This window comes from Dipodomys ordii, unplaced genomic scaffold, assembly GCF_000151885.1.
Source record: "Dipodomys ordii isolate 6190 unplaced genomic scaffold, Dord_2.0 Scaffold24, whole genome shotgun sequence".
Lineage (NCBI taxonomy): Eukaryota > Metazoa > Chordata > Mammalia > Rodentia > Heteromyidae > Dipodomys > Dipodomys ordii.
In genome coordinates, this window is record NW_012267240.1 from 12,567,950 (window position 1) to 12,593,781 (window position 25,832).

Sequence of the window (25,832 nt, forward strand, 5' to 3'; positions counted from 1 at the left end):
TGGACCTGTTGCAACAATGAGAAGTACAAATTGTCATGTCAAAAACGAGCTTTACAATGTCGGTGGGGGGGAGGGGGGAAGGATTGGGTGGGGGGGAGGGGGAGGCTGGGAAGGGAGGTGAAGGGTAAACAAAGGAGGAGGTTGCAATGCTTGGTAAGAAATGTATGCATTACCCTGCCCATGTAATTGTAACCCCTCTGTACAGTAAGTTCACAAATAAAATTAAAAACAAAAGTCCCAAAGAATCATAGGCTCCATAGTTTCCCTCATTTGTAATAATTATTATACGTCTAGGATAGTCTTAGCAGATGAACAGAATTGTTCAATAGCTATATACATATGACCATTTAAGATGATGTTAAGCAAAATGAACTCCAAAGACGTGGAAACAAGAGGTTTTTCCTTATTGTTGTTGTTTTTAATGTACTATGTGCCCTTTTTTCTCTTTTTTTCCCCTATAGTTTATCCTCTGTTGTTACTGTACTTGATTCTGGTTCCCTAAGTATTTTATATGTGTTTATCTGCACGAGGGAAGGGAACAACAAAATGGTGAGACAAAGAACAAAGGGAAAACCTGTGCAACAGCGACACTCACAAGACAGTATGTCAGAAATGAAATGTAAACTTGAGGGGGGAGTGGAGAGCAGGACAAGTGGGAGAAAAATGAAGGGGTAACAAGTTTGACAAGAAATGTACTCACTATCCTATGTATGTAACTGTACCCCTCTGTACAACACCTTGACAATAAAATTAAATCTTAAAAAAAATTTCCTACTGCTTTACCTGAAATCCACAAATTTTGATGCTTTCTTTTAAATTTAGTTAAATATTTAAGGCATTTCTTGAGATGTTTTTTCTTTGACTCATATGCTACTTATTTTGTTTCTTCTTTTTTTTTTTCAGTGGTGGTGAAATTTTAATTCAGTGCCTTACTTTTGCTAGGCACATACTTTACCACTTGGGACACACTTCCTGCCCTGACAAATGTATCATTAGGGTGGTTGTTTAATCTCTATGTTTTTGCGGTTTAACATCTATATTTCTGTTGTTGACTTTTAGCTTAATTCCACTGTGATCCGAGATCATGATTTGTATGTTAATTCTTTTAAATTTCATAAAGGTACATTATCAATGCCCACAATATGGTGTGTCTTGGTGATGATTATGTGTGAACTTCAGAAGAATGTGTATTCTGTTATTGTTGCATAAAGTACTATACCGATGTTATTAGATCCATAGGTGATTTTGCTTTTCAGTTCAACTACAGCCTTCCTGATTTTCTGTTGGACATATCTGTACTTTGCTGATAGACACATTTAATTTTCCAGTTTAAATAGTGGACTCAAATACCATCCCTTGAAATTTGATCATGCTTTGCTTAACAATTTTGAGTTTTCTGATAATAGGCACTTATTAAGGATTATTTTATTTTTGAGAATAATGATAATATTATTACTATGTAATATTCCTGTGTATCTCTGATAGATTGCTTGCTGCAAAGTCTACCTTGAACTAACCCACTCTTTTGATTAATGTTGCCTTGGCCTCTCTTTCTCTATCCATATCAGACTTTTAACTTATGTATGGCTTTGGTTTTTTTTGTTGGCCGTGGGGCTTGAACTCTGGGCCTGGGCGCTGTCCCTCAGCTCTTCAGCTCAAGGCGAGCGCTCTACCACTTGAGCTACAGCGCCACTTCCGGTTTTCTGGTGGTTTATTGGAGATAGGAGTCTCACAGTCTTTCTTGCCCGGGCTGGCTTTGAACCGCAATCCTCAGATCTCAGCCTCCTGAGTAGCTAGGATTACAGGCGTGAGCCACCAGCGCCCGGCTTATGTATGTTTTTATATTAAATGTAGGTTCTATATTGACAATAGATATCTAGCTTTTTTTCTATCTGACAGTTTTTGTGTTTTAACTATTGAATTTAGACTATTAATGTTTAAAGTAATTATTTACAGAGTGGAATAAATATCTACCATAATTGTTACTTCTTTGTATTCTTTGATCATTTTAAATCTTTCAGGTTTTTATTTATTTCTTAATTATTGCTCCAACTATATATTTTACATGATTCCAACTTTTATCTTCTCTTAGTATATTACGTATACATCCTTAAACCCACCTTTTTCTAGTAGTTGATTTTCAATTTGTAAAATAAATTATACTTAACCCAAGTCCTCCTTAAAATATCCTAATAACTCTTGGTGAATGAGCATGTTTGGCTGATGGAGGGCTTCTATCTGATTCCCTGTCTCTTATTACATTGCTGGTCATTTCTATTCCACTTGGCCACTTAAGTTCTGTCTAAATTGATTATTTTGAGGACAAAGACTTTTAAGAAGAGAATGCACTATAAGAACTTTAAAACGAGTACTTTTCTATTTGCCTTACTGAAAGCTGAGAAAATTTATTTCTGCTTTCAATATAAGAACTCGAGAGAGCTCTTAAAGATAAAACTCACAAGGGTGCGTGAGGGAGACCCCTAGGACAAGATAGCCCTGGAACATGTCTCTGCAACTTTTCCTCATTGAGGCTGATGTTATTGCTCAATGATGGCTTGGGGGTCTCTGTTCAGGTTTTTTTGTCCAAGTGAGCTGGGCTCTCTGTATCCACCCCTTCATTTCTCCAGTAACAGGGACACTGGCTTTTCCTGTGATCGTGTGTCTCTATGAATCTAAAAAGAGTTATTGATTTCCAATTGTTCAGCTTTTTAATTTATTTTACTTTTTTGTTGTTATGCAGATGGAAGTAAGTCTTTCCAACTTTCACACATATTGGGTAGGACCTAGAAATGATTTGGATATTTTATTTTTTGTGGGGCTATTATGAATTGAGTTCCTTTCCTGATTTCAGCCATGCTTTTCTCATTGTTGGCATACAGAAAAGCCATTGATTTTTGAGGGTTAATTTTATAACCAGCTACTTTGCCAAAGTTTTGAATCAGCTTGAGTAATTTGGGAGTGGAGTCTATGGGATTCTTTAAATACAAGATCATGTCATCTGCAAAGAGGGAGAGTTTTATTTCATCTTTCCCTATTTTGATCCCTTTTATGTTTGCATCTTGTCTTATTGCTGTAGCTAGACATTCTAATACTAGATTGACGAGACGTGGAGAGAGTGGACATCCTTGTCTGGTTCCTGAGTTAAGAGGAAATGGCTTTAGTTTTTCACCATTTAGGTCCCATGGTTTCCCTTATTTGCAATAACTAGTATACGTCTGAGACAAGCAGAAATGGTCAGATAAGTTGATGTTAGGCAAAATGAACCCCAAGGTAAGGACTCAAATGGTTTTTCTTTCTTGCTATTGTTTCTAAAATATTTATAATATTATTTCTTTGTTGCTTTGTATGTCCCTCCCCGATGGTATAACCACTGTTTTCACTGTATTTGATGTTCGTATAATTTGTGGAGGGGAAGGGAAAAAACAAATTGTTTAAATAGGGATTCAGGTGAACCCATTGCAATAATGAGATGTACAAGACATTATGTCGAAAAACAAACTTTACAACTTTGGCGCGGGGGAGGGGGAGAGGGAAGATGGGAAGAGATGGGAAGGGGAAACAAAGAAAGAGGCAACAATGCTTGATAAGAAATGTACTCATAGTATTTTCACAATAAAAAAGAAAAAAGAAAAAAAAGAAATGTACTCATTACCTTGCTCATGTAATTGTAACCCCTCTGTATTTTCCACATAAAAAATAAATAAATACAAGATCATGTCAAAAAAAAAAGAGAAAGAACTGATTTGGATATAGTTTCTAAAAACTTTTTATTTGAAAATATTCCACTTAGAGTGGTTTCTAAAAACTAGAAAAAGAATCTCGATTGCAAAAAAAAAATCAACACACATAACCTAAGAAATATTGCAATAGCATTTTCCTCGATATAAAGAGTAGGAGTGGGACAAACAAACAACTAGCAAAGTTTCTTCTGCAGCTTTGATAAGCGCTGTTCTTTCTGGAATTCCCTTTGAAATATATGATATGTACTAGCAAGTATTAGATCAGCAAAACTGAGGACAGAATTTAGTTCTTTCATGTAAAAATATTTCTTAAAATTTACATTTTGTTTCAAAGACAGCACCTCTGTATTTCTTTTTTGGAAAATCAAGATGTGCGTTTCACATTTCAAAGATACACATGCACTCTATAAAAGTTACTAAGACCTTTTGAAACATATTTATTCTTTTGAAACATATTTTAAATCCATGCTACCATTAATTAAATAAGAATACCTAAGTTCTCTTATTCACATCTGGGGACTTCTAATATGTATTTATTTATGCTTTAATCCGATAATTTAAAAAGCTGGATAAAAAATATCCAATGAGCTATAGTAACTTTTTAGAAAATGGTTGTATAAAGGAATTACAATTCAATGTATCCAAGCATCCAGTGCTTCAGTTTAGAATCGCCCTTCTATCATTCTCTCCATGCTGCCTGCCCCTTCCACCAGACTCATTTCACATTTACTACGTCTGTTATCACATTTGTACATTGAGCATTCTTTCTGTATTTGTCACCTGTCCAGTTTCTCATTTATCCACTCCCTTCCTAAGCTCCACCCCTTCCTGTTAATCATTTTGTGAAACTGTCTGTTAATTATTCCAGAGGTTGACTCCTTAGAGGAATGGAAGAATATCCCTGGAAATACATTCCTCCTGTATTGTATGAAGAAATTGCCTTGCAACAGACCAAAATAAGTAGCTAATTAGCTAATTCGTTTGTATAAAGTTATTTTATATTCACAGCTTAACTGTTAAATGATATAACCGTATAATGAAACTCCACATACATCAATCTAAAAAGAAAAGACCATTTTAAATTCAGAATATAAGTTTTTTTCAAGCTTAGTACTAAAATGACATGGACATTAAAATATGTAAAGCAGGAAGAACAGGAGTAATTATGTTCTTCAACTCAAATTTAATCAGTTTTATAAAGTTTGGAATTGAACTGTGATTTGAAACTTGATGTTTTAGTAAGTTTATTCCTCTAACTGCATAAATATGTTAGAACTTTTCAACTTCAGGTGTTTCTTCTGCATAATCTTAGTCCTCTATTTTTATGGTGCTATGCTTAAGGTTACAACCAATATGAATTAATTCTTAATGCTCTGCCGTTTGTCAGTGCCTTTAAACTCTAGAGTAATTTAAATTACAACACTCTTGGGGACTTGAAAATTTGTCAAAGTACACCAAACCAGAGGCTATATCTTGATTTAACTTACTCAATGTTTAAGTCTAAACAACTTAAAAGTAATAGGTACAAATAGAAACAATAGCCTTTGTAATATATCATTCCCAAATACCCATCAGTTAGTTTCTACTGAAGTACGTATGTACCTATGTTGGACAGTGCCGAAATAATTTTTTTTCAAATTTTGTATTATTTTATTACTTTCTTTTTCTTTTTTTATTGTGAACATACTGTACAGAGGGGTTACAATTACATGGGCAAGATAATGAGTACATTTCTTATCAAGCATTGTAGCCTCCTCCTTTGTTTACCCTTCACATCCCTTCCCAGACTCCCCCCACCCCCCACCAAATCCCCCCCCCCCCACCAAAGTTGTAAAGTTCGTTTTCAACATGACAACTTGTACTTTTCACTGCTGCAATGGGTCCACCTGTATCCTTGAAATTATTAAATTTTGAATTCCAATTTATCATCATCTTCATTTCCCATCTAATACTGATTTTCTCCAGTAACTTGTTTTTGGCACAGAAACTACTGGAACCAGTTTTGCAGAGATATTATTAAAAGGTATGGCATGCAACCTGTTTGTTTTGTAATGGTACCTCACAAAATAGTGTAAAGCGATAAATTATTTCTTACTGATGATAACCTATTATTTCATTACCACAAAAAAGTAGATCCCACATAGTGTATTGCAGTTTCCATATTGAATTTTTGGTCTTATAAAATCCTATAATTAAACACAAAAATCATAAGATCAATTCCTAGTGCCAATGTTAATGCATGTCAGTGTGAAACTGTAGCTATTTTAATATAAGAATGAAAAAGGTTGCATGGAATTATACAAGTCATTATTGTAAATTAATTTTTGACAATTCTGTGTGTGTGCATGTGCATGCACATGTGCGCATGTATGCATGTGCTTTATACTCTTACATAGCTTTTCCACTCATGGCTGGAGCTCTACCACTTGAGCCACACCTCTACATGTGACTTTTTGCTATTTACCTTGGAGATAGAGTTTCACACATAATTTCTGCCTGGGCTGGCTTTGAGTGATCCTTAGATCTCAGTCACCTGAGTAGCTAGGGTTACCTGGCCTCAGCAGGTAATTGACCTTGTAATTTTTAATTCTGGAACTACATTATCAAAGACTGACTTTGGAAGGGGACAATTTATTGTAATGCCATGTTTTTCTGTTGAGATTCATAAAAGTGAAAAGAGCTTAGGCTCTTGAGAATATGAATAGAAATATACAACTTACCCAGAAACTATGTACTGTATCACCAAGTTTTAACACCTATTGTTATAGAAAACGGCTTAAGAAATAAACTCATTCTTTATCTGGAGCTTAAACTAGACTCATTTTTAAATACATAAACTTTCAGTTGTTTTATTGAAATCTACCTATTTCTATTTACAATATCCTTGAAGAAGGTCAGCTTGGCTTCCACACCATTAGGAATTTGTTAAAGCCAATAATAAAGATAAAATTTCTCTCTGGCATTATGTATTTGGGATTTAATAGTGAATCCTCAGACCAGTTCACTTCTTTGTTTCTTTTTATGCTGGCCCTGGGGCTTGAACTCAGGGCTTGGGTGCTGTATGTGAGCTTTCCTTTGAAAGTTAGAATTCTACCATTTGAGCCACACCTTCATGTCCAGGTTTTTTTGGAGAAAAGAGTCTCACAGGCTTTCCTGCATGGTCTTCGAACTGTGATCCTTATATCTCAGCTTCCTTAATAGATAGGTTACCAGTACTCAGCTCATTTCACTTTTTGTTTTTTGTCCGTTGTGGGTCTTGAACTCTGGGCCTAGGCTCTGTCCCTCAGCTCTTCAGCTCAAGTCTAGCACTCTACCACTTGAGCCATAGAAACACTTCTGGTTTTGGTGGTTAATTGGGGATAAGAGCCTCATGGACTTTCCTGTACGGGATGGCTTTGAACCGAGATTCTCCTATTTCAGCCTTCTGAATAGCTAGGATTACAGGTGTGAGCTACTGGCGCCCAGCTAACTCATTTCATTTTTAAATATCTGATTCTAGAATAATCAACAGTCTTCAGAGGACAGGCATTTGTAGCATTACTTTTTAAAAAAAGTGTATGTGTTTGATTTGGAGCTATTTCACATTTTTCTATGCCATTTTAAAAACCAATCAATTCATATATATATTTTTTTTTCTTTTTTTTTGGGTCCAGTCGTGGGGCCTGAACTCTGGGCCTGGGCGCTGTCCCTCAGCTCTTCAGCTCAAGGCTAGCGCTCTACCACTTGAGCCCCAGCGCCACTTCCGGCTTTTTTCTTTTTGCTTATGTGGTGCTGAGGAATCGAACCCAGGGCCTCAGGCATGCAAGGCAAGCGCTCTACCACTGAGCCACCTTCCCAGCCCCTCAATTCGTATATATTAGGGTACTATGTACTTGATTTAGTTTAGAAAGCTGTATCATATTAATTAAATAATACCAGATGTAGTATTCTGGAAAATAGCACTCATTAAATATGTTTGACTTTTTCCTCTTTTCTCACTCTATCCCCAAGTATTTTATGCACACTTTGTCTAGTACTTCACTTTTGTTTGTACAGATTTTATGATTGCAAATTCTTAAGATTCTATGAGTACAGATTTTATATTTCATACTTAGCTATGATCAGGCATAGATTTACAAATAATTTTCAAGTTTTACTTTGAAAAAACACTCTTTGAGAAACTGCATGATTTTGAAAACCGAGCAACAGTTAGGGACAATTATAAGTAGTGTAAACAGCTCCAGAGTGTACTTGGTTCCAATCACAATGGTAACTTGTCATTAGAATGCTCCAAATATATCGGCCACAGATAGGAACCATCAACACAGGTCATGTAATTTTTGGGTGCCAGCAGAGAGCAACAGGTTTAATTTGTCTTTTAGATATGGCTCATTACAATCTTAGTCTTAGAAAATGTTTCATGGAGCTATTGTGTAATACATTTGACATTTCTTTGTTTTAAAGGACAGCTAATACTTTTGAAAGACAGCTGTATTTTTACAGTGCAGTGCCCTGGGAAGAATCATATTCTCTTGCACTGGGGTCAAATCACAAAAATGAGTTCCCACTTAAAAGGACCTGCATTCACTCTCTGCTTTAAATTGGAGGCAATTTTCATCCCTTTTTTTTCCTGGTCATAAAAATAAAGCTGCCTAATGATTCTAAAATGCTATGCGATATGTTTTTCCCTTTCGAAACAGGGAGGGAGGACTGGCTGTTTTGTTCTCTACAACCTCTGTAATTTCTGCCTGTCCTTCACTCTAAAATAGAAGGGTGCGTAATGACGATCGGTTCAAATGCCCTCAATTTCTTTGTGGACTCTCATTCCCCCCCCCCAGCTTTCCAAGGGGCTGGCTGTTCATGTCTGCAATTTTTCCAGGCTGTGGCATCTAAACATGTTCTGAGAAAACAAAAGTTTCTTCTAAATTGTCAAAATGGACATCATATTGGTGACATTCCTCAGGGAAAATGAATTTCCATCATGATATTTGATAACAAGGTCTATTCCACATTACTTCTATTTATATTATATGCATATATATTTACTATCATTAAGTCATTGGGCAAAGGGGCTTTTAATTCAGCATGCCAGTTTAGGAGCACAAGGCAACTTGATCAATGTCACTCTCTCATCATTCTCCCCCCTATCTCCCAACCTTACCCACTGCCTCAAGTGCCTTGGTTCTATTTCACATATGTGGGCTGGATACTATAACTGCATTCACATTACTTTCATTTGATTTGGGTGGAGCTGTACATTGACTGGATTATGGTACTTCTTTATTTCTACTTTTCCCAATGTTTTATTCTTTAGGTATTAGTCTCTTTTGAGATGGATTATTATCTGTTTAGATAAAAAGTACTTTTCACCAGAAGGTCTCATTTTAATAGCATTAACTGTTAAGCTTGATACCACACACTTTCCCTGAATAGCATCCATCAGACTGAAAATGAAGCTTCTAGTTGTGACAAGCCTGGACAGGGTTTCATCTCATTTTGATTTCCTAATTTGCTCAGTGGTAAGGATAATTCACTCCCATGAATGGAATTAATTTGCACTTCCTATAGATTTATTTATTTATTTTTTGCAATTCTGAGGTTTGAATTCAAGGCCTCCAATTTGTTAAGGCAGGTACTCTAGTATTGATATGTATATGTGTGTGTGTGTGTGTGTGTGTGTGTGTCTATATACATACACACACACACACACATATATATGTATATATTTGTTGTTTGTTTTTGTTTTAGCTAGTCGTGGGGCCATAACTCTGGGCCTAGGTGCTGCCCCTCAGCTCTTCAGCTCAAGGCTAGCGCTCTACCACTTGAGCCACAGCACCACTTCAGGTTTTTTCTGCTTACATGGTGCTGAGGAATCAAACCCAGGCCTCATGCATGAAAGGCAAGCACTCTACCACTGAGCCACCTTCCCAGCCCTGGAGCTATATATTTATCCTTTTTGTCCACTGGTTCTGCGATTTGAACTCAGAATTTTGGCTTCCTACTTGGTCATGTTCCTGGAACACAAACCTTCTCTGTTTTCCTTCTCAGTATAGTATGAAAGGCACATACCACCAGGCCTATGTCTTCATTGAGATGAAGTTTCAATGAAGCCTGCTCAGGCTGGTTTAAAAACATGACCATCCCAATCTCGGGCTCCCATGCAGCCAGGAGGATAGGCTCATGCCACCACATGTGGACTAGGTTAAGAGTGTGTCTGATGAACTTTTTGTGCCCAGTAGGACTTTGAATTACATTTCTCTTATTATCAGCCCATCTAGTAGCTAGGACTACAGATGTGAGCCACTGGCTAGGAATCTGAAACCTCTTAATCCTCATCCTGAAAGATACCAAAGAACTTAATGTAACACTTATTTGTTAAGATATCATGGGAATGGTGCCTTGGCTTATAACTTTAATCCCATTTGTTAAAATGTGATTGGCAAGAAAACAGATTTTGTAGTCATGCAAAAAGGAGGAACTAATAAAAGAAATTGTAAACACTTTTCTTTATATAATTGGAAACTTACCAAAGGGTCTCAGTGGTTTACATTTCAGATCTATTTTTCTTGAAGGAATGTAGTCACCAGGGGACCTGGGATGTCCTCAGTTGATCCCCAGACTCTCTCTCCTTCCTTCCTTCCTTCCTACCTTCCTTCTTTCCTCCTTTCCTCCTTCCTTCTTCTTTCTTTTCCCTTTTGTTTCTTGTTTCTGTCTTTCTGTCTGTCTCTGTCTGTCTGTCTCTGTTTGTCTGTCTGTCTGTCTGTCTCTCTCTCTCTCTCTCTCTCTCACACACACACACACACACATACATACCATGCACCAATTAGTACTGGCCAGAATGGCAGAAGTGATAGCTGTAGGTACTAGAGATATTGGCTTCAATTCAAATTCCGACTACCACTTATTTAGGATATGACCTTGTCAACTGATTTAAATTCGCTAAGACTCAGAAACAATAAAGGATAATTATAGTAAGTAACTTAGTCTCATGGGGTTGTGGTAAAAATTAAATGTTATACTACATGTAGGATGTTCTGAAGAAAATTGCAAATTAGTGCTATTCTTCTGAGAATTTTTGAGAAGAGACATAAAAAGGACTCAGTGGCAACAAGAAAATTACTATCGAGTTATTGATTAGATAACTACTGTAAGAAGACACTGTGTCTTCCATTTGGATGTTAGAGAGATGGGTAAGATATGATGGGGGAAAAGGAGAAACAAAGCCCAAGAATTTAAATAAATGTAATGCCACATGCTGTTTAGAAGACAAGTGCTGAGTTAGACATCCTGTGCTTTTGATACTTGAACACTGCGACTTTAGGAAACTCTTCAAGTCCACCATCTCACCTTTACTATCTATTCAAGTGATAATAGTGTGTACACACTCTACCACAGGGGATGTAGCATAATCTTAAGCATGCAAGACCAAATATTGATATAGATTATAAGTGCTATGTAGTTCAATAGATAAAAGATGGATTCAATTTGGCAAATGAGGAAAGACTTCCAAAAGGGTACATATAATAACAAGGAACTACAAGTGAAAAACCTTTATTTTATTTTATATTTCCTAATTATGAAGATACCTCAATGGAAACTCACATAGAACAAGGAAGATAAAAACAAGAATAACATAGACAACTTCCTTCTGACATCTACTGCAATAGCAAAGGGTAAACCCAATCTAACTCTCAGGTGTTAAGTATAAAATGACATATCAACATTTTAGTACCTCAGTTCCTTTTACTTGGTAATCAATGTATTCTATCAATAAAAAATTTCATGTCCTTCTAAAACAATGATATGAACAAATGTTGATCTTGAACTTCCCCATGGCATATCTGTGGTAGCAGAGAACAGTTTGCAGGAGAATGGGCCCATACCTGCAATCCTAGCTCTTCAGGAGGCTGAGATTGGAAGCCAGCAGAAAAAGTTCCCTAGACCTCATCATCAAAATAACCAGCAAAAACACCATTGGAGGCATGACTTATGTAGTCAAGTATCATTCTAGTGAATGAGAAGCCTGGACTTTAAACCCCAGTGCTTCCAAAAAACAGTTTGGGTCAATTTCTCAAGTACAAGGCAGTGAAATACCTCTCAAAAGTTGCAGAACTGGGAGTCATGATTTAGGACTATACATACTTGGTTAATATGAAGAATGGCTTGGTTAATGAGGATATGTGCATTGTAGATGAGTTGCCTTGACATTTGTAGTCACTCAGGAGGGAGTTAGGGTGGCTAGTAGAAATTCAAAGAAACGGAAATCTATAGTGGGTTGAAATGGGGGAGTGCAGGGAAGTTGGGAGGGAGAGAATGAGGGAGTGGGTGACACTGTTCAAAAGGAAATGTACTCGTTACCTGACTTATGTTACTGTAATCCCTCTGTACATCCCATTTCCAATAAAATTTATAAAGCAAAAGAACAGGCAATGGAATTTGCAAGGGAGCAAAAATGAACAGTGTTAAGAGAGAGAATGACAACTGAAATGCTAGGCTGAGAATGTAGAGATTCTCTGTTAAGGCAAGACGCGTTGGAATTTGGAGACGTGGCTTGAGGATAATGTCAACTGCCTAACTAGCAATGGACAGTGTGAGGCCAGAGTGTGCACAGAATGTCCTGGTTCCAGAGGATTTGCCAAGTCAGACCCCCAAGAGAAGGAAGTGTTGGGCAAACAAGGACACAGAGGAAGCGATGTGAAGACCCAAGTTAGAATAATGGGCAAGACTCCCACTCAAGTTTTAAAAGTAGGAAGAAAAATGAATAAGCAGCAATATAGTATCAGGGGAAAATAATGAATCTACTGTCAGGAAAACACAGGTTAAAAATGTCAAGGAATCTTTATAATGATCCCAAGTTCTGAAAGCGAGCTACACTATATCCATGAAGGCAATAATTGTATTTTATTTCATAAACAATTATTTCTATATGGCTTCCATGAGTGACCTTAATTTTGGTGAAGAAATCTTTAATTATTCATGTTTTCTTTCTCTTCTTTTTGTGCATCAAAAGTGGAAGAAAAATGTGGTGTTTGAAAACAATGTAATGAGTGGTTTAATATTTAAAGATAACAAAATAAATAAAAGATAATGGGAATAAACACCTGAAGAGAGAAAAGGATAAATGTAATGTGTTTTACTGAAAAGTAAAGTCTGTAAATACAAATACATTTAGTAAATCCATTTTGGAAAACGATAAGCTATATCTGGATACTCAAAAACAAATAAATTAAATAACTAGAAATATTTTCAGATCATTTACTTAAAAAGTTTATTCTTGTCTTTCAGGATTCATGAGAAATAATTCATATGCTTTCCACTCAATAATGTTTCTCATATGTTTTATTATTTTTTAAAGTAAATACAATTTAATGTATTTGCTATTCTTGGAAATCTTATTTTTTGGGGGGGTCCGGTTGTGGGGCCTAAACTCTGGGCCTGGGCGCTGTCCCTCAGCTCTTCAGCTCAAGGCTAGCACTCTACCACTTGAGCCACAGCGCCACTTCCAGCTTTTTTGTTTTTGCTTATGTGGTGCTGAGGAATCGAACCCAGGGCCTCTTGCATGCAAGGCAAGTGCTGTACCACTGAGCCACCTTCCCAGCCCCGGAAATCTTTTAAATGAGTAGACAAACAAGCCAGAATAAAGCAAGACAGAGAAAATAGATTTATGGCAAGAAAACAGCTACTGGAATACGAAATAAGGGAAAAGGTACATTGTTTGTTTTGAGGCATTCTGTATAGACAAAAATGAGAAAGAATGATGTCAATTTCAGAAGAAGAAAAATAGAATAACTATCAGTTGCTCCACATTTTATTCCAGTATAAGAGATTTTGAGAAAGTCATGTGAGGCTGCAGAGATCAATAGGTGGAAATACAGACTGTTGCTTCAGAATGACATAGCTCCAACACGTTTGTTTTAACAAGTGTGTTCTTTCTTACTGAGGTGAGTTATGCATCCTTGCAGGCATTCTTTTCCTGTAAAACTTCAAGGTCTTGTGAAGGTTAAGCTAAAGGATCTGTTTAAAGCCTTGTGTCCAGTAATTAGCACTCAATGAACAGTAGCTTTTGTGTTACCAAGTTATTGACAGACATGTATTATTGAGGCATCCCTTAAAAAAAGATATCTACTTTGGTTGTTATTCTTGAAATTCAAGAGACAAAATGTAACAGATTTTTCTGTATAAAGTAGACCCTTAGTAGACTTTTATTTCACATTCAGGGTTTATCATTGGAATAATATATAATTTTCTTACATATCAGTCTATTTATTTCTAAAAATAATATTAAAGTTTGTCAAAAGATATACTAAAGATAGTTACATTTTGATATTTATACTATTCTTCCTTACCCATTTATTCTATTATCCAATTAATTCTCCTTGATAAAGTCAACCTTCACATAATTTTTACATGCCTTGGTGACATATTAAGAGAGAAGTCAGAGTAAAGGAAAAATAGAAAACACAATTAAGGTAAAATGAGAAATAAATGTGAAGTCTTCCATGTGACTTGGTTAAATTATTTAACCTTTTACCAAACAGCATGTCCCACATCCCAATGTTCAAAAAAAATGAGTAACATATGCAAATCTTCTTATATAGTATCTAACTCTTAGGAAACTTGTAACAGATGTTAGCTTTCTACCTCTAAATCCCTTTGTGTTGTTTTCTTTCCTTTTGTTTGGAAAAGAAACATTTTGATTGGATTTGCGTGAATGCATGGGAACCTTTTTCTGCTATCCATGGAGAAAACATCTGTAACATTAAAATAGCAACGATGGCGTCTTTCATTCTAACCGCTATGCATGACATTTCCTTTAACCACCTCTCCATTGCCCATTCTCCCTCTCCACACCCTTCCTCTGATCCTTCCCCTGATCTCTCCCCCATCATCTCCCTCCTCCTCCCACCACCCACCCTCTATTCCTTCTCTCCAATTATTTTCATTTTACTTTTCTTCCTACTGGCAAAGACAATATCGTCTTTTAAATTTATAATGTTTGGTATTGATTTTCTATCTCCCTTTACATTTAATCCAGGTTCCGGACTAAAGCCTAGTAAAAACTGAGCTTCAACCAATACTCAGCCCATGAATGAGTGGAGGAAGGAAAGGTTACAGTGTTTTTAATCACCAGGCCAGTGCATGTCAGTGCATTGCATGGGTAAAACTCCACCCCTGGTGTAGCTGTATTTCGAGGAATACATGGGTGACGCCATGTTCCCAGCTTCCCAGGGTGTTCTGAGTGACACACTTCTTAGGGAATTGCCCTGGAGAATTCTTTGGGAAGTTTCTCGATACTTTTCTTGGCTTAATAGAGTGGCCATGGATTATTAGCCAGCAGACTTTTCTTCTTCTGTGTGCTCTTTCCTTGGCTTGCAGAGGCTGGTGCCCCACTATATCCTTCCCTGGCTTTTCCTCTCAAGGACTTCTCTGTTGTCTTGCCATATGGGGATACTAGTTCAGTTGGGTTAAGGCCCCACCGTTGTGATTTCATATAACCTTAATTAACCTTTCCAAGTCTCTGTCTACAAATACATTCATACTGTCTTAGAGAAAGTAGAAAAAGTCTAATCTACAGAATGCTGTCAACCAAGTAACAAAGTTCTATGTGTGGCACAACTTATACTTTAAATTGCTGGTATACATATGAGTATATCAGTAATGAATATTCCTAGAGGATATTTCAGACTTGGGTGATGAAAATAAAATATAATATAAGCATAAGCACGCAGGTTTATCAGGCAACATATTTCTTTCCAGATGCCAATTAGTCATAACATTGGTTACCAACACAGTGTTTGGTATTTAATAGGCACTAAGGAAATGCTCACTGAGTGAATTAATGTAAATTACCCTGCTGTTACCAATACAGCATGAGCTAAAGCCAAATTAACATGTGACCTCCATCTTTATCAAGAATTATTTAAACTAATTAAATGCCAAAGGGAATATAAAAATTGCAAAAGATACAGAAATCCCTAACACTGTGCCTAAAACTGTACTTAAGGTTATTAATGTATGTATGTATATAGAATATCATCTATAATGTATATTATATATAAAAATATCTTGTAAGCATAATGAAGTCCCTATGAAATAAGTTATATTATTATTTTTATTTTATAATTAGACAAACTGAGGCACAAGAGAGATTTTAAGCAATTGGCTGATCATACAAAAATAATCAGAATCTAAAACTCAGTAATCCAGCTTCAGAGTTCATGTTTTTGAGCACTATGCTATTGATACTTTAATGTTTGTTGTACTTTTATTTTATCTTATTGACATATATTCAATTGCACAGAATAAAATTTTTATTAAAGGCATTTCCATATGCGTATTTTATAACTAGAATAAAAAATATATTTTCATAACATTACAAATAATGTGACTCCTATCATTGGTGTTTGTGGAGATGGTCAACTATATCATTAAAAAGAAAATAAAAGTATGAAGAGAGGAAAACAAAGAGACAGCAGCCTTGTCTGTTACGCTTTCATTAATTCATGTTACACAAATGTCATTTTTTGCCATACAATCTCATCTATAGTAAGACAAAAACAAATTATTTTTGGGTAGAGCAGACAGTGACTTGGTATTTGGAGTTTCTCTTGATAACTTAGCAAAATCTCCAAAAGGACTCATCAACACGCCTGTGATGAGTATTGAAAATGGCCTCATTGAGTACTTAATTCTTCATCTTGCAAACAATAACTGAAAAGATTCATTACAGTTTTAATTAACAACAATGTTGCAATGCTTAGAAATGCTCTTTGAATCTGTTGACATTCTTACAGAGAATTTTGTTTTTCCTAGAAGGTCAAAATTAATTAGTGTCTTTACAATTTATTTAGCAGCCCATTGTTTCAAAGATGCCCAAACAAGGGCCCTGAGCTATAGTCATGTATTGAGGATAATCAGCATGCTTTGAAGGGAGTACTCAAAAATCTACTGACTCAAGTAGCCTTTAGCAGGGAGGATAATGCAGTACCCTGTCAGAATGATTGCTGTTTTATCTGTGGTCATCATACTTGTACAAAATATTATATAATTAACCAGATTCAAAACTTTCTCTGTAGTCTTTACCATAATTACATGAACTTTAGAACTTTCAAAAAGAAAATAGATGCTTTCATTAATAGTCCTTAATTATTTCATTGAAAAGGTCAATGGCACATAGATCCTTTCAATAGATCTGTTTAGTGAAAAGAACATTGAATTATTGGAAAAGACATTTCATGTTCATTTTTCTGAACAATGGATGTGACTCTTCTCATGTCTATTGACGACAGTATCGTACTTATAAGAGAACATCGAAATATAGTATCTAAATAACTTAGGCATTTGTATCTACAAATAGTAGTAAATATGAAAATTGGTTATTTCTCAAAATTTCTTGAGGAAAAGAATTTTTTTTTTATCGGTCGTGGGGCTTGAACTCTGGGCCTGGGCGCTGTCCCTCAGCTCTTCAGCTCAAGGCTAGTGCTCTACTACTTGAGTTACAGCGCCACTTCCGGTTTTCTGGTGGTTTACTGGAGATAGGAGTCTCACAGTCTCTCCTGCCCGGGCTGGCTTTGAACCTCGATCCTCAGATCTCAGCCTCCTGAGTAGCTAGGATTACAGGCGTGAGCCACCAGCGCCCAGCAAGAAATTTTTCTTAAAAACTGTCAGGGTAAAATCATTCCATTTAAATTCTATTCAAGCTGGGCACTGGTGGTTCAACCCCTGTAATCCTAGGTGCTCAGGAGAATAAGATCTGAGGATCAAGGTTCGAAACCATCCTAGGCAGAAAGTTCCATGAGGCTCTTCTCTCCAAGTAACCACCAAAAAGCCAGAAGTGGAACTGAAACTCCAGTGGTAGAGCACTGTGAGTAAGAAAACTCAGAGACAGCACCCAGGCACTGAGTTCAAGCCTCAGGACCAGCACCCAAAACAAAACAAACTCTCTTCATTATAATATTTACTGCAATGAAATATTCATAAATTTAATAGTTTATTGTGAGCAAATTTTATAGATTTTGATATAGCCCTAAATTGGAATATTATACTACAACTAAAACTGTGTTGTTAAAACAAGTTTACAATATTCAAATTTATTTGAAGCACACTACCAAAATTGCTAAATCAAACCAAAAGTCTACTCTTTTATAAAAATATGCACATTGCGAAAGATTGGCAGTTTATAGAGACAGAAAGATTACTGAAGGTATCACAGTATTGGTGTTACAAATTAATTGTTTTTATTGCCTATTATTATTATAAGTATTTTAGGAATCGTATATGGCTTGATAAAACAAAATTGATAAACGTATTGAAGTGAGAAGCCACAGTTTAGACTTTTCCAATGACAAGCTAACAATATGTAGCGCAAACATCAATGTGCAACCATGGAATTCCTGCTATTATTTACTTACTCTCTTTTGGTTTTAGATTTATTTACCCTCTCCATAACTCCAAATCATATCATGCTTCCAAATAGTTTGTGTTAATTTTTTTAAATTTAAATTATCAAGGTGATATGCATAGCAGTTACAGTTACATAAGTAAGTTAGTAAGTGCATTTCTTGTCAAACTTGTTACTCCTTCATTTTTTTCTCCCACGTTCCCTCCCCAAGTCCTCCTCCAAATTTTACAGATCATTTCTGGTGATACTCTTGTGACAACAGGGGATAAACCAGAGAGGGAACAAAAAACACAAAAGGCAAAAGAAATCATGTAGTACATTAAAAACAACAACAACAAAGTAAAACCTCTTGTGTCCATGTCTTGGAGTCCATTTCACTTGGCATCATCATATATGGTCATACGTAGACAGCTATTGAGCAATTGTGATACTCTGCTAGGACTATCCTAGATGTATACTAATTATTGCAAATAAGGGAAGCCATAGGACCTATGTTTCTTTTAGCCTGGCTTGCTTCACTTAATATGATTTTTTCCAAATCTTTCCATTTCCTTACAAATGGGGCAATGTCATTCTTTCTGATGGAAGCATAGAATCCATTATAGCTATGGTGAATAATGCTGCAATAAACATAGTTGTGCTGGTAGCTTTAGTATGGGCTTGTTTGTGGTCATCTGGATTTCTGGGTCATAGGGGAGCTCTGTGTTTAGTCTTTTGAACTAATTTATACTCCCACCAACAGTGTAGTAGCATTCCCTTTTGGTCACATCCCCTCCAGCATCTGTTGTTATTAGATTTCTTGATTATAGCCATTCTAATGGGTGAGGTGGAATCTCAATGTTGTTTTGATTAGTATTTCTTTTTTCGTTTTCTTTTTGGGTCCAGTTATGGGACCTGAACTCTGGGCCATGGCGCTGTCCCTCAGCTCTTCAGCTCAAGGCTAGCGCTCTACCACTTGAGCCACAGCGCCACTTGCGGCTGTTTTTCTTTTTGCTTATGTAGTGCTGAGGAATCGAAGCCAGGGCCTCATGCATGCAAGGCAAGCACTCTACCACTGAGCCACCTTCCCAACCCCTGAGTAGTATTTCTTTTATGGTCAGAGAAGTTGAGCATTTCTCATGTGTCTATTGGCCATTCTAATTTCCTCTTCAGAGAAGTCTCTCTTTAAGTCTTTAGTCCACTTATTAATAAGGTGGTTGTTTCTTTGATGATTTATTTTTGGAAGATTTAATTTTTTGAGTTCTAAGTATATTTTAGATATGAGGCCCTATCTGTTTTATGGCTAGTGAAGATCTTCTCACCATCTATGGGCTTTCTATTGATCTTCCTACCTATGTCCTTTGCCATGCAGTTGAATGCAATCCATTTTCTCCCTTTACTCATTGTTCATAGAAATATCAATGAATATATTCACACATATGCACAAATACAAGAGCATTAGATGACTTTTGCTTTAGAAAAACTGAACCTCACTGTGCAATCATGATTCCATACACTTTCCAAAATAGATTTTTGGAAATCATCAAAAATCCACTGCATGGAACTAAACTCTTTAAAAAAATTATTGTAAAGTTGATATACAGAGGGGTGACATTACCTAAATCAGGTAATGAATACATTTCCCTTTGAACAGTGTCACACACGCTCTTTCTCTCGCCTAGTTTTTTCAACTCTCATCTCTCCTCTCCCCATAAGTTGTATAGTTCATTTCCAACCCAGCGTCTAATGGGTTTCACTGCTGAATTAGTTCACCCTTTGTCTCACCGTTTCCGTGCTTCCCATTCCCCTCCCCAGTCAGACAGATTGATATACAAGACAAAGGGTATAGAAATCAATACAGAGACAAAAGGAAAAGGGAATAAACCAGACAAAAAAGGAAAGAATAAAAAAGAACCACAAAGAGTACAATTAAAAAACAAAAACAAAACAAAAACCTTTTGTTTCCATTTCTTGGAGTTCATTTCGAAAAGCATCATTTTACATGGTCATATATACATAGTTATGGGGACATGTGGATTTCACACGTGACCTTTGCTTCTAGATTGTTCTTCTACATTCTCAACTTGTGGAGATTTTTGCTACCTATGGTATAGTTGACAAATTTTAAAACATATTCTGACTTCTCTTGACTAACTGGAGACAAAGCTAATGACAACCCCTGCACTTTTATTTTACTACCCCAAATGTCACCAGCACCTAGTTTGAAACACCTGTCAGGCATAGGATGATTATCTCTGGCTGAAAGGGACACTCTTCCCTTTGATAGATATGGTAATTTACGCCTCCCCGTTTTGTTCCTAATGATGTTTTCTCTGTGGCCTGTTTTTTTTTTAAATTTTATTGTGAAAATACCGTACAGAGGGGTTACAATTACATAAGCAAGGTAATGAGTACATTTCTTATCAAGCATTATTGCCTCCTCCTTTGTTTCCCCATCCTGTCCCTTCCCATCCCTCTCCCCCTCACCCCCGCTGGCCAAAGTTGTAAAGTTCGTTTTTCAACATAACGACTTGTACATCTCATTGTTGCAACGGGTCCACCTGTATCCCTAGTTAAAAATTTGTTTTTTCCCTTCCCCTCCACAAATTATACCAACATCAAATAAAATGAAAGCAGGGGTTATACTGTGGGAGAGGGACATACAAAGCAACAAAGAAATCATCTTATAAATATGTTAGAGACAATCGCAAGAAAGAAAAAAAATTTGAATACTTATCTTGGGGCTCATTTCACCTAACATCAACTTATCTGATCTTTTCTGCTTGTCTAAGGCATATACTAATTATTGCAAATAAGGGAAACCATGGGACTTATGTTTCTTTGGGCCTGGCTTACTTCACTTAATAAAATTTTTTCCAAGCCTTTCTATTTCCTAACAAATGGGGCAATGTCATTCTTTCTGATGGAGGCATAGAATTCCATTGTGTATATAGACCACATGGCCTGTTTTGACCTGCAATGTCACCCTATCTCAATACCCGGACATGTGCCACCCACAGGCATTCCCAACTTACCTATGCAGCTCTTTTCTTTTTTTATTTCTATTCTTTTATTTTTTATTTTTTTTATTTCTATTCTTTTTTTTCTATTCTTCAACTTCTCTAAAGCTATGGATTTAATTTATTATGTTTGTCCATTATATTTTTCTTCCTCTAGAACGTAAGCAACACACTGCAGCAGTGATGTCTGTCTATTTTATTGACGAATGGACTAGAAAGTGCCTAATATTTGAATAAATGGATAAACAAAGGATCACAAGTGATAGTTTGGTGGACATTTTTTATTCTCCAATTTTTTGTACTATAATGATGCTGAAAAAAGTATCCTGACACATACGTCCTTATGTGTTGGCTTTTATTTGTCGATGCAACCAGCATGCTTTCCAAATTTGGTTTAGAAAGTGGTTTTTATAAGTTCCTGCCTCTGAATCATGCATAGTTTATTTGGTTTCTTGAAAGAATTTTATTTATCTTTGCTTCATTTAAGCATTTACTCCATCTGGAATGTATGTCTTTATGTGATACAGAATAGGAATTTAATTTTATGCCCTTGCAGGTGGTAGATATGTCAGCATCATAATAAATAAGGCATTACTTTCCCACAGAGTTAAAGTATTCATATTTGTTCTATATAAAAACTACTAACTGGGCTGGGAAGGTGGCTCAGTGGTAGAGTACTTGCCTTGCATGCATGAGGCCCTGGGTTTGATTCCTCAGCAGAAAAGGCCAGAAGTGTTGCAGTGGCTCAAGTAGTAGAGTGCTAGCCTTGAGCTGAAGAGCTGAGGCACAGCACCCAGGCCCAGAGTTCAGGCACCACAACTGACAAAAAAAAAAACATAAAAAACAAAAAACAAACCAAAAAAACCTGCTAATTACTGATCTCATTTTCTCAATTCTCAATTCTGCTCAAATAATAATGTACTAAACACCTAACTTACATATATTTTTTAACTTTTATTTTTTATTGTGAAAATACTGTACAGAGGGGTTACAATTACATGGGCAAGATAATGAGTACATTTCTTATCAGGCATTGTAGCCTCCTCCTTTGTTTCCCCTTCCCATCCCTTCCTATCCTCCCCCACCCAATGAAAGAAAAAAATAATTTCACATAATACATAAAAAACAATAACAAAAAAACCTCTTGGTTCTATATCTTGGAGTTAATTTTGATTAGCATCATTTTATATGGTCATATGTACATAGCTATAGAGCTATTGTGATTCTCTTCTAGGACTATCTTAAACATACCCTAATTATTACAAATGAGGAAAACCCATGGAGCCTATGTTTCTTTGAGTCTGGCATATTTCACTTAATATCATTTTTTCCAAGTCTTTCCATTTCCTAACAAATGGGGCAATGTCATTCTTTCTGATGGAAGCATAGAATTCCATTGTGTATATATAGCACATTTATTTGATCCACTCATCTACTGAGGGGCATCTGGGTTGGTTCCATATCTTCGCTATGGGAAATAATGCTGTAATGAACATAGTTGTGCTGGTAGCTTTAGTGTGGCCTTGTTTGTGGTCATTTGGGGACTGCCTAGAAGTGGGATTGCTGGATCATAAGAAGGGGAATAACAAAATGGTGAGACAAAGGACAAAGTGTGAAGCAATGCAACAGCAATACTCACAAGACACTATGTTGGAAATGAACTTCACAACTTACGAGGGGGGTCCGGGGGAAGGAAAAGTGGGAGAAAAATGAAAGACTGGGTAACAACGTTTGACAAGTCATGTACTCATTGCTTTACTTATATAACTAACCCCTCTGTACAACACTTTTACAATAAAATTTTAAAAATATCTCAAGCTACTTTTCATTTCTAAAAAAATTGTTATCTTTTTATGAAATTCATTGTTGGGGGCTGGGAAGGTGGCTCAGTGGTAGAGTGCTTGCCTTGCATGCATGAGGCCCTGGGTTCGATTCCTCAGCACCACATAAGCAAACAGAAAAAAGCTGGAAGTGGTACTGTGGCTCAAGTGGTAGAGCGTTAGCCTTGAGCTGAAGAGCTGAGGGACAGCGCCCAGGCCCAGAGTTCAGGCCCTACGACTGGACCCTCCCCCCCCCAAAAAAGAAATTCATTGTTTTCATCCTTCATAAAATTTAGATCTTTAAATAAATAAATAAAGCAAAAGTGCTGATTCTCTACAGAATATGTAGGTAAAAGGAAGTGAGGTTACAGGAATACTTCTACTTTGATAAGAAAGCCATTACAGATTACTTTAATCTCAAATCACAGAGCAGGAACTAGGATTGTGGAAGATGTTGATGTTCACTCATCTCATCACCACTTACCTTTCTTATCCTGGCAGCTACAGGTCAGAGTGACAAGAATGTAATTAGCAGTCAGCTGGCAGTCCATTGTGAAGCAGGAGAACCCTTGTTGTGTATATCTGCCTGATGTGTCCATTCATCTAAATGACCTACCTCTGTTCTAATTGACAGTCAATCACAACTTTAAGGTAATATGAATGAAACCCTATGAGTTCTTCTTTGAGAGAAGGTCAGCTCTAAGTCTATTTAGTACTAAAAGATGAAATAAAGGACCAGACTCCATCAGAAGTTCCTGGAACACTCACCCAGACAATTAAAGGAGACTTCTAGCCTTTTGACTTGGCCTTAGAGTATTAGATTTACCTGGTGTATGATCAGGATCTGGACTTGGTGCTTCAGTAAAAATTCTGTTTCCAATGGTCCAATCCAAGTCATTCTCAGTGCCTTGAGTAAGACTGCAGGCTGTGGTCCAGTTTCCTGAAGGTGTTTCAAAATTACAGCTTCCTACCGTGTTTGTGTAATAGCCTAGTGAAATAAAAACAATCATGGAAGTTTCAGGAAAAAATATATCATATTTCATATTCCACTGTATATTTTGATTTCAATTTTGTATTTGTACTTTTTAGTTCTTCATAAGTAAGATATATACAATAAAAAATTTGTTCTCGTCAGTGATCTTCTATAATGTTATTATCAAAGGATCTGGAAGCAGATCCAGCTTGAATAATGTCATTTATACATTAAGGAATTATCTGAATTGACTAATAATGTTTATAGATGATAGATTAAACTATCTACAAATGAACAATGTAGATAACATTATGATAATAAGGATAATTCAGACAGGGGATGTGGCTTAGATGTACCTAGCATGCATGAGGACCTGGATTCAATTCCTTGGTACAACATAAATAATTTAAAAATAAACAAGAAAAACCCAGAACATTTACTTATTAAAAAAAGATAATTCAGATCAAATAATTAAAAACTTCCATTGTCTAGATGTTCAATGAAATATTTTTCATCAGTCTAATGTTTCAATAACAAACACCACCAGAGAGGCAAAGCCATTTACTAAATAAAAAGTCTTTGGGGAGAAGCATAGACAGTATCAGACACAAAGCCTTTGACTACTGTACCAATCACAGGAATATAACATTTCAGAGCTAGCGACTGAATAATGAAAGAAACTCTTAAAAAGTATTGACTGATCATTCATTTGAAATTAAATTATTCTCAAGAAAAAAGGATAGATAAGTGCATATCTACTAGTCATCTCTGAAGAGTTCCATAAGAATATTCTGATATCTAGGCTTTCATTTTTCTTTTACTTTTAACACAGAAGTCATTATATTTGAGCACTCACTGTAAAATCTAGCTACGTTATACAGACAGAATGAATTATCAGGCTATTTAATCATTATGAATTAACTGAGATTGTCACTGACATTTCCTTTCTTTAAAAAAGATTCATGTTAAAGTTTGTGTTATTTTTAACATTTTTTATTCATAACTTTCTCTGAACATCAAATTAACATCATCATATAGAATATTAATATGAAAAAAGTCAAATACGGACAAAGTTTTAATGTTTTTATACAGCATTTTCTGGATTTTTTTAGTGAATTTTCATAAAACATTAAAGTTTACTTCTTTAGCTTTGTTTCCTCTTAACTTATAATTATGCACATTATTTTCATTCATTCTACGAAACTACCATTCATTTATGTTTTGTGTGACTATGTATGGACTCTGTATGTCTTTTTGTGCATATCTTGATAAGATAATACAGAATGTGTAGATTTATGTATACAAATGAGAACTTCAGTTTTTACCAGTGTTTAAGCTAAGTATAAGCACACACGATTTTAAAACACAATATCATTACACAGTTTTCACATGATGTTGATTCAAATTTGGAACTACTATCTTTTTATGTAACTCACTCCACAACACAGCTTAGAAATACGTGATATTATCTTTCCCATTCTCTGGGAACTCTGGTCCATTATGTCACATTTGTCATATGACTTTATCTTCAACTTTGAAGACATCTGTACTTTCTAGATAGATATTCTTACAGCTCATTCTCTTTCCGCTTCAAAATATGTCACTTTTACTTTTCTGAATAATCTCTGCCTTCATCTCAACTCATCAAAACATTATTTATACCCCATAGCTACATTTCTTCAAAGCACAAAACTTTTCCTTGTCTTTTAATCCTGCATACTCTACTCATTTCATTCTTGTAACTCATAGATACAGACAGGTGCTCTGTTCATAGATGACAGATAGATGGACAGATAAATCTATAGATCATAGATAATTTTTTTTAATTTAATTTTATTTTATTTGTGAACATACTGTACAGAGGGGTTACAATTGCATGGGCAGGATAATGCGTACATTTCTTACCAAGCATTGCAGCCT

General features: G+C 35.9%; 1 protein-coding gene across 1 annotated transcript in view; it reads right to left on the reverse strand.

Moving 5' to 3' along the window:
• Nucleotides 1-25,832, reverse strand: part of Malrd1 (MAM and LDL receptor class A domain containing 1) — a 504,118-nt gene that overhangs the window by 139,636 nt on the left and 338,650 nt on the right. The window contains exon 31 of the mRNA XM_013014599.1: nt 23,766-23,927. Coding sequence (XP_012870053.1) covers nt 23,766-23,927 — 162 coding nt within the window. The remainder of the gene's footprint in view (nt 1-23,765; nt 23,928-25,832) is intronic.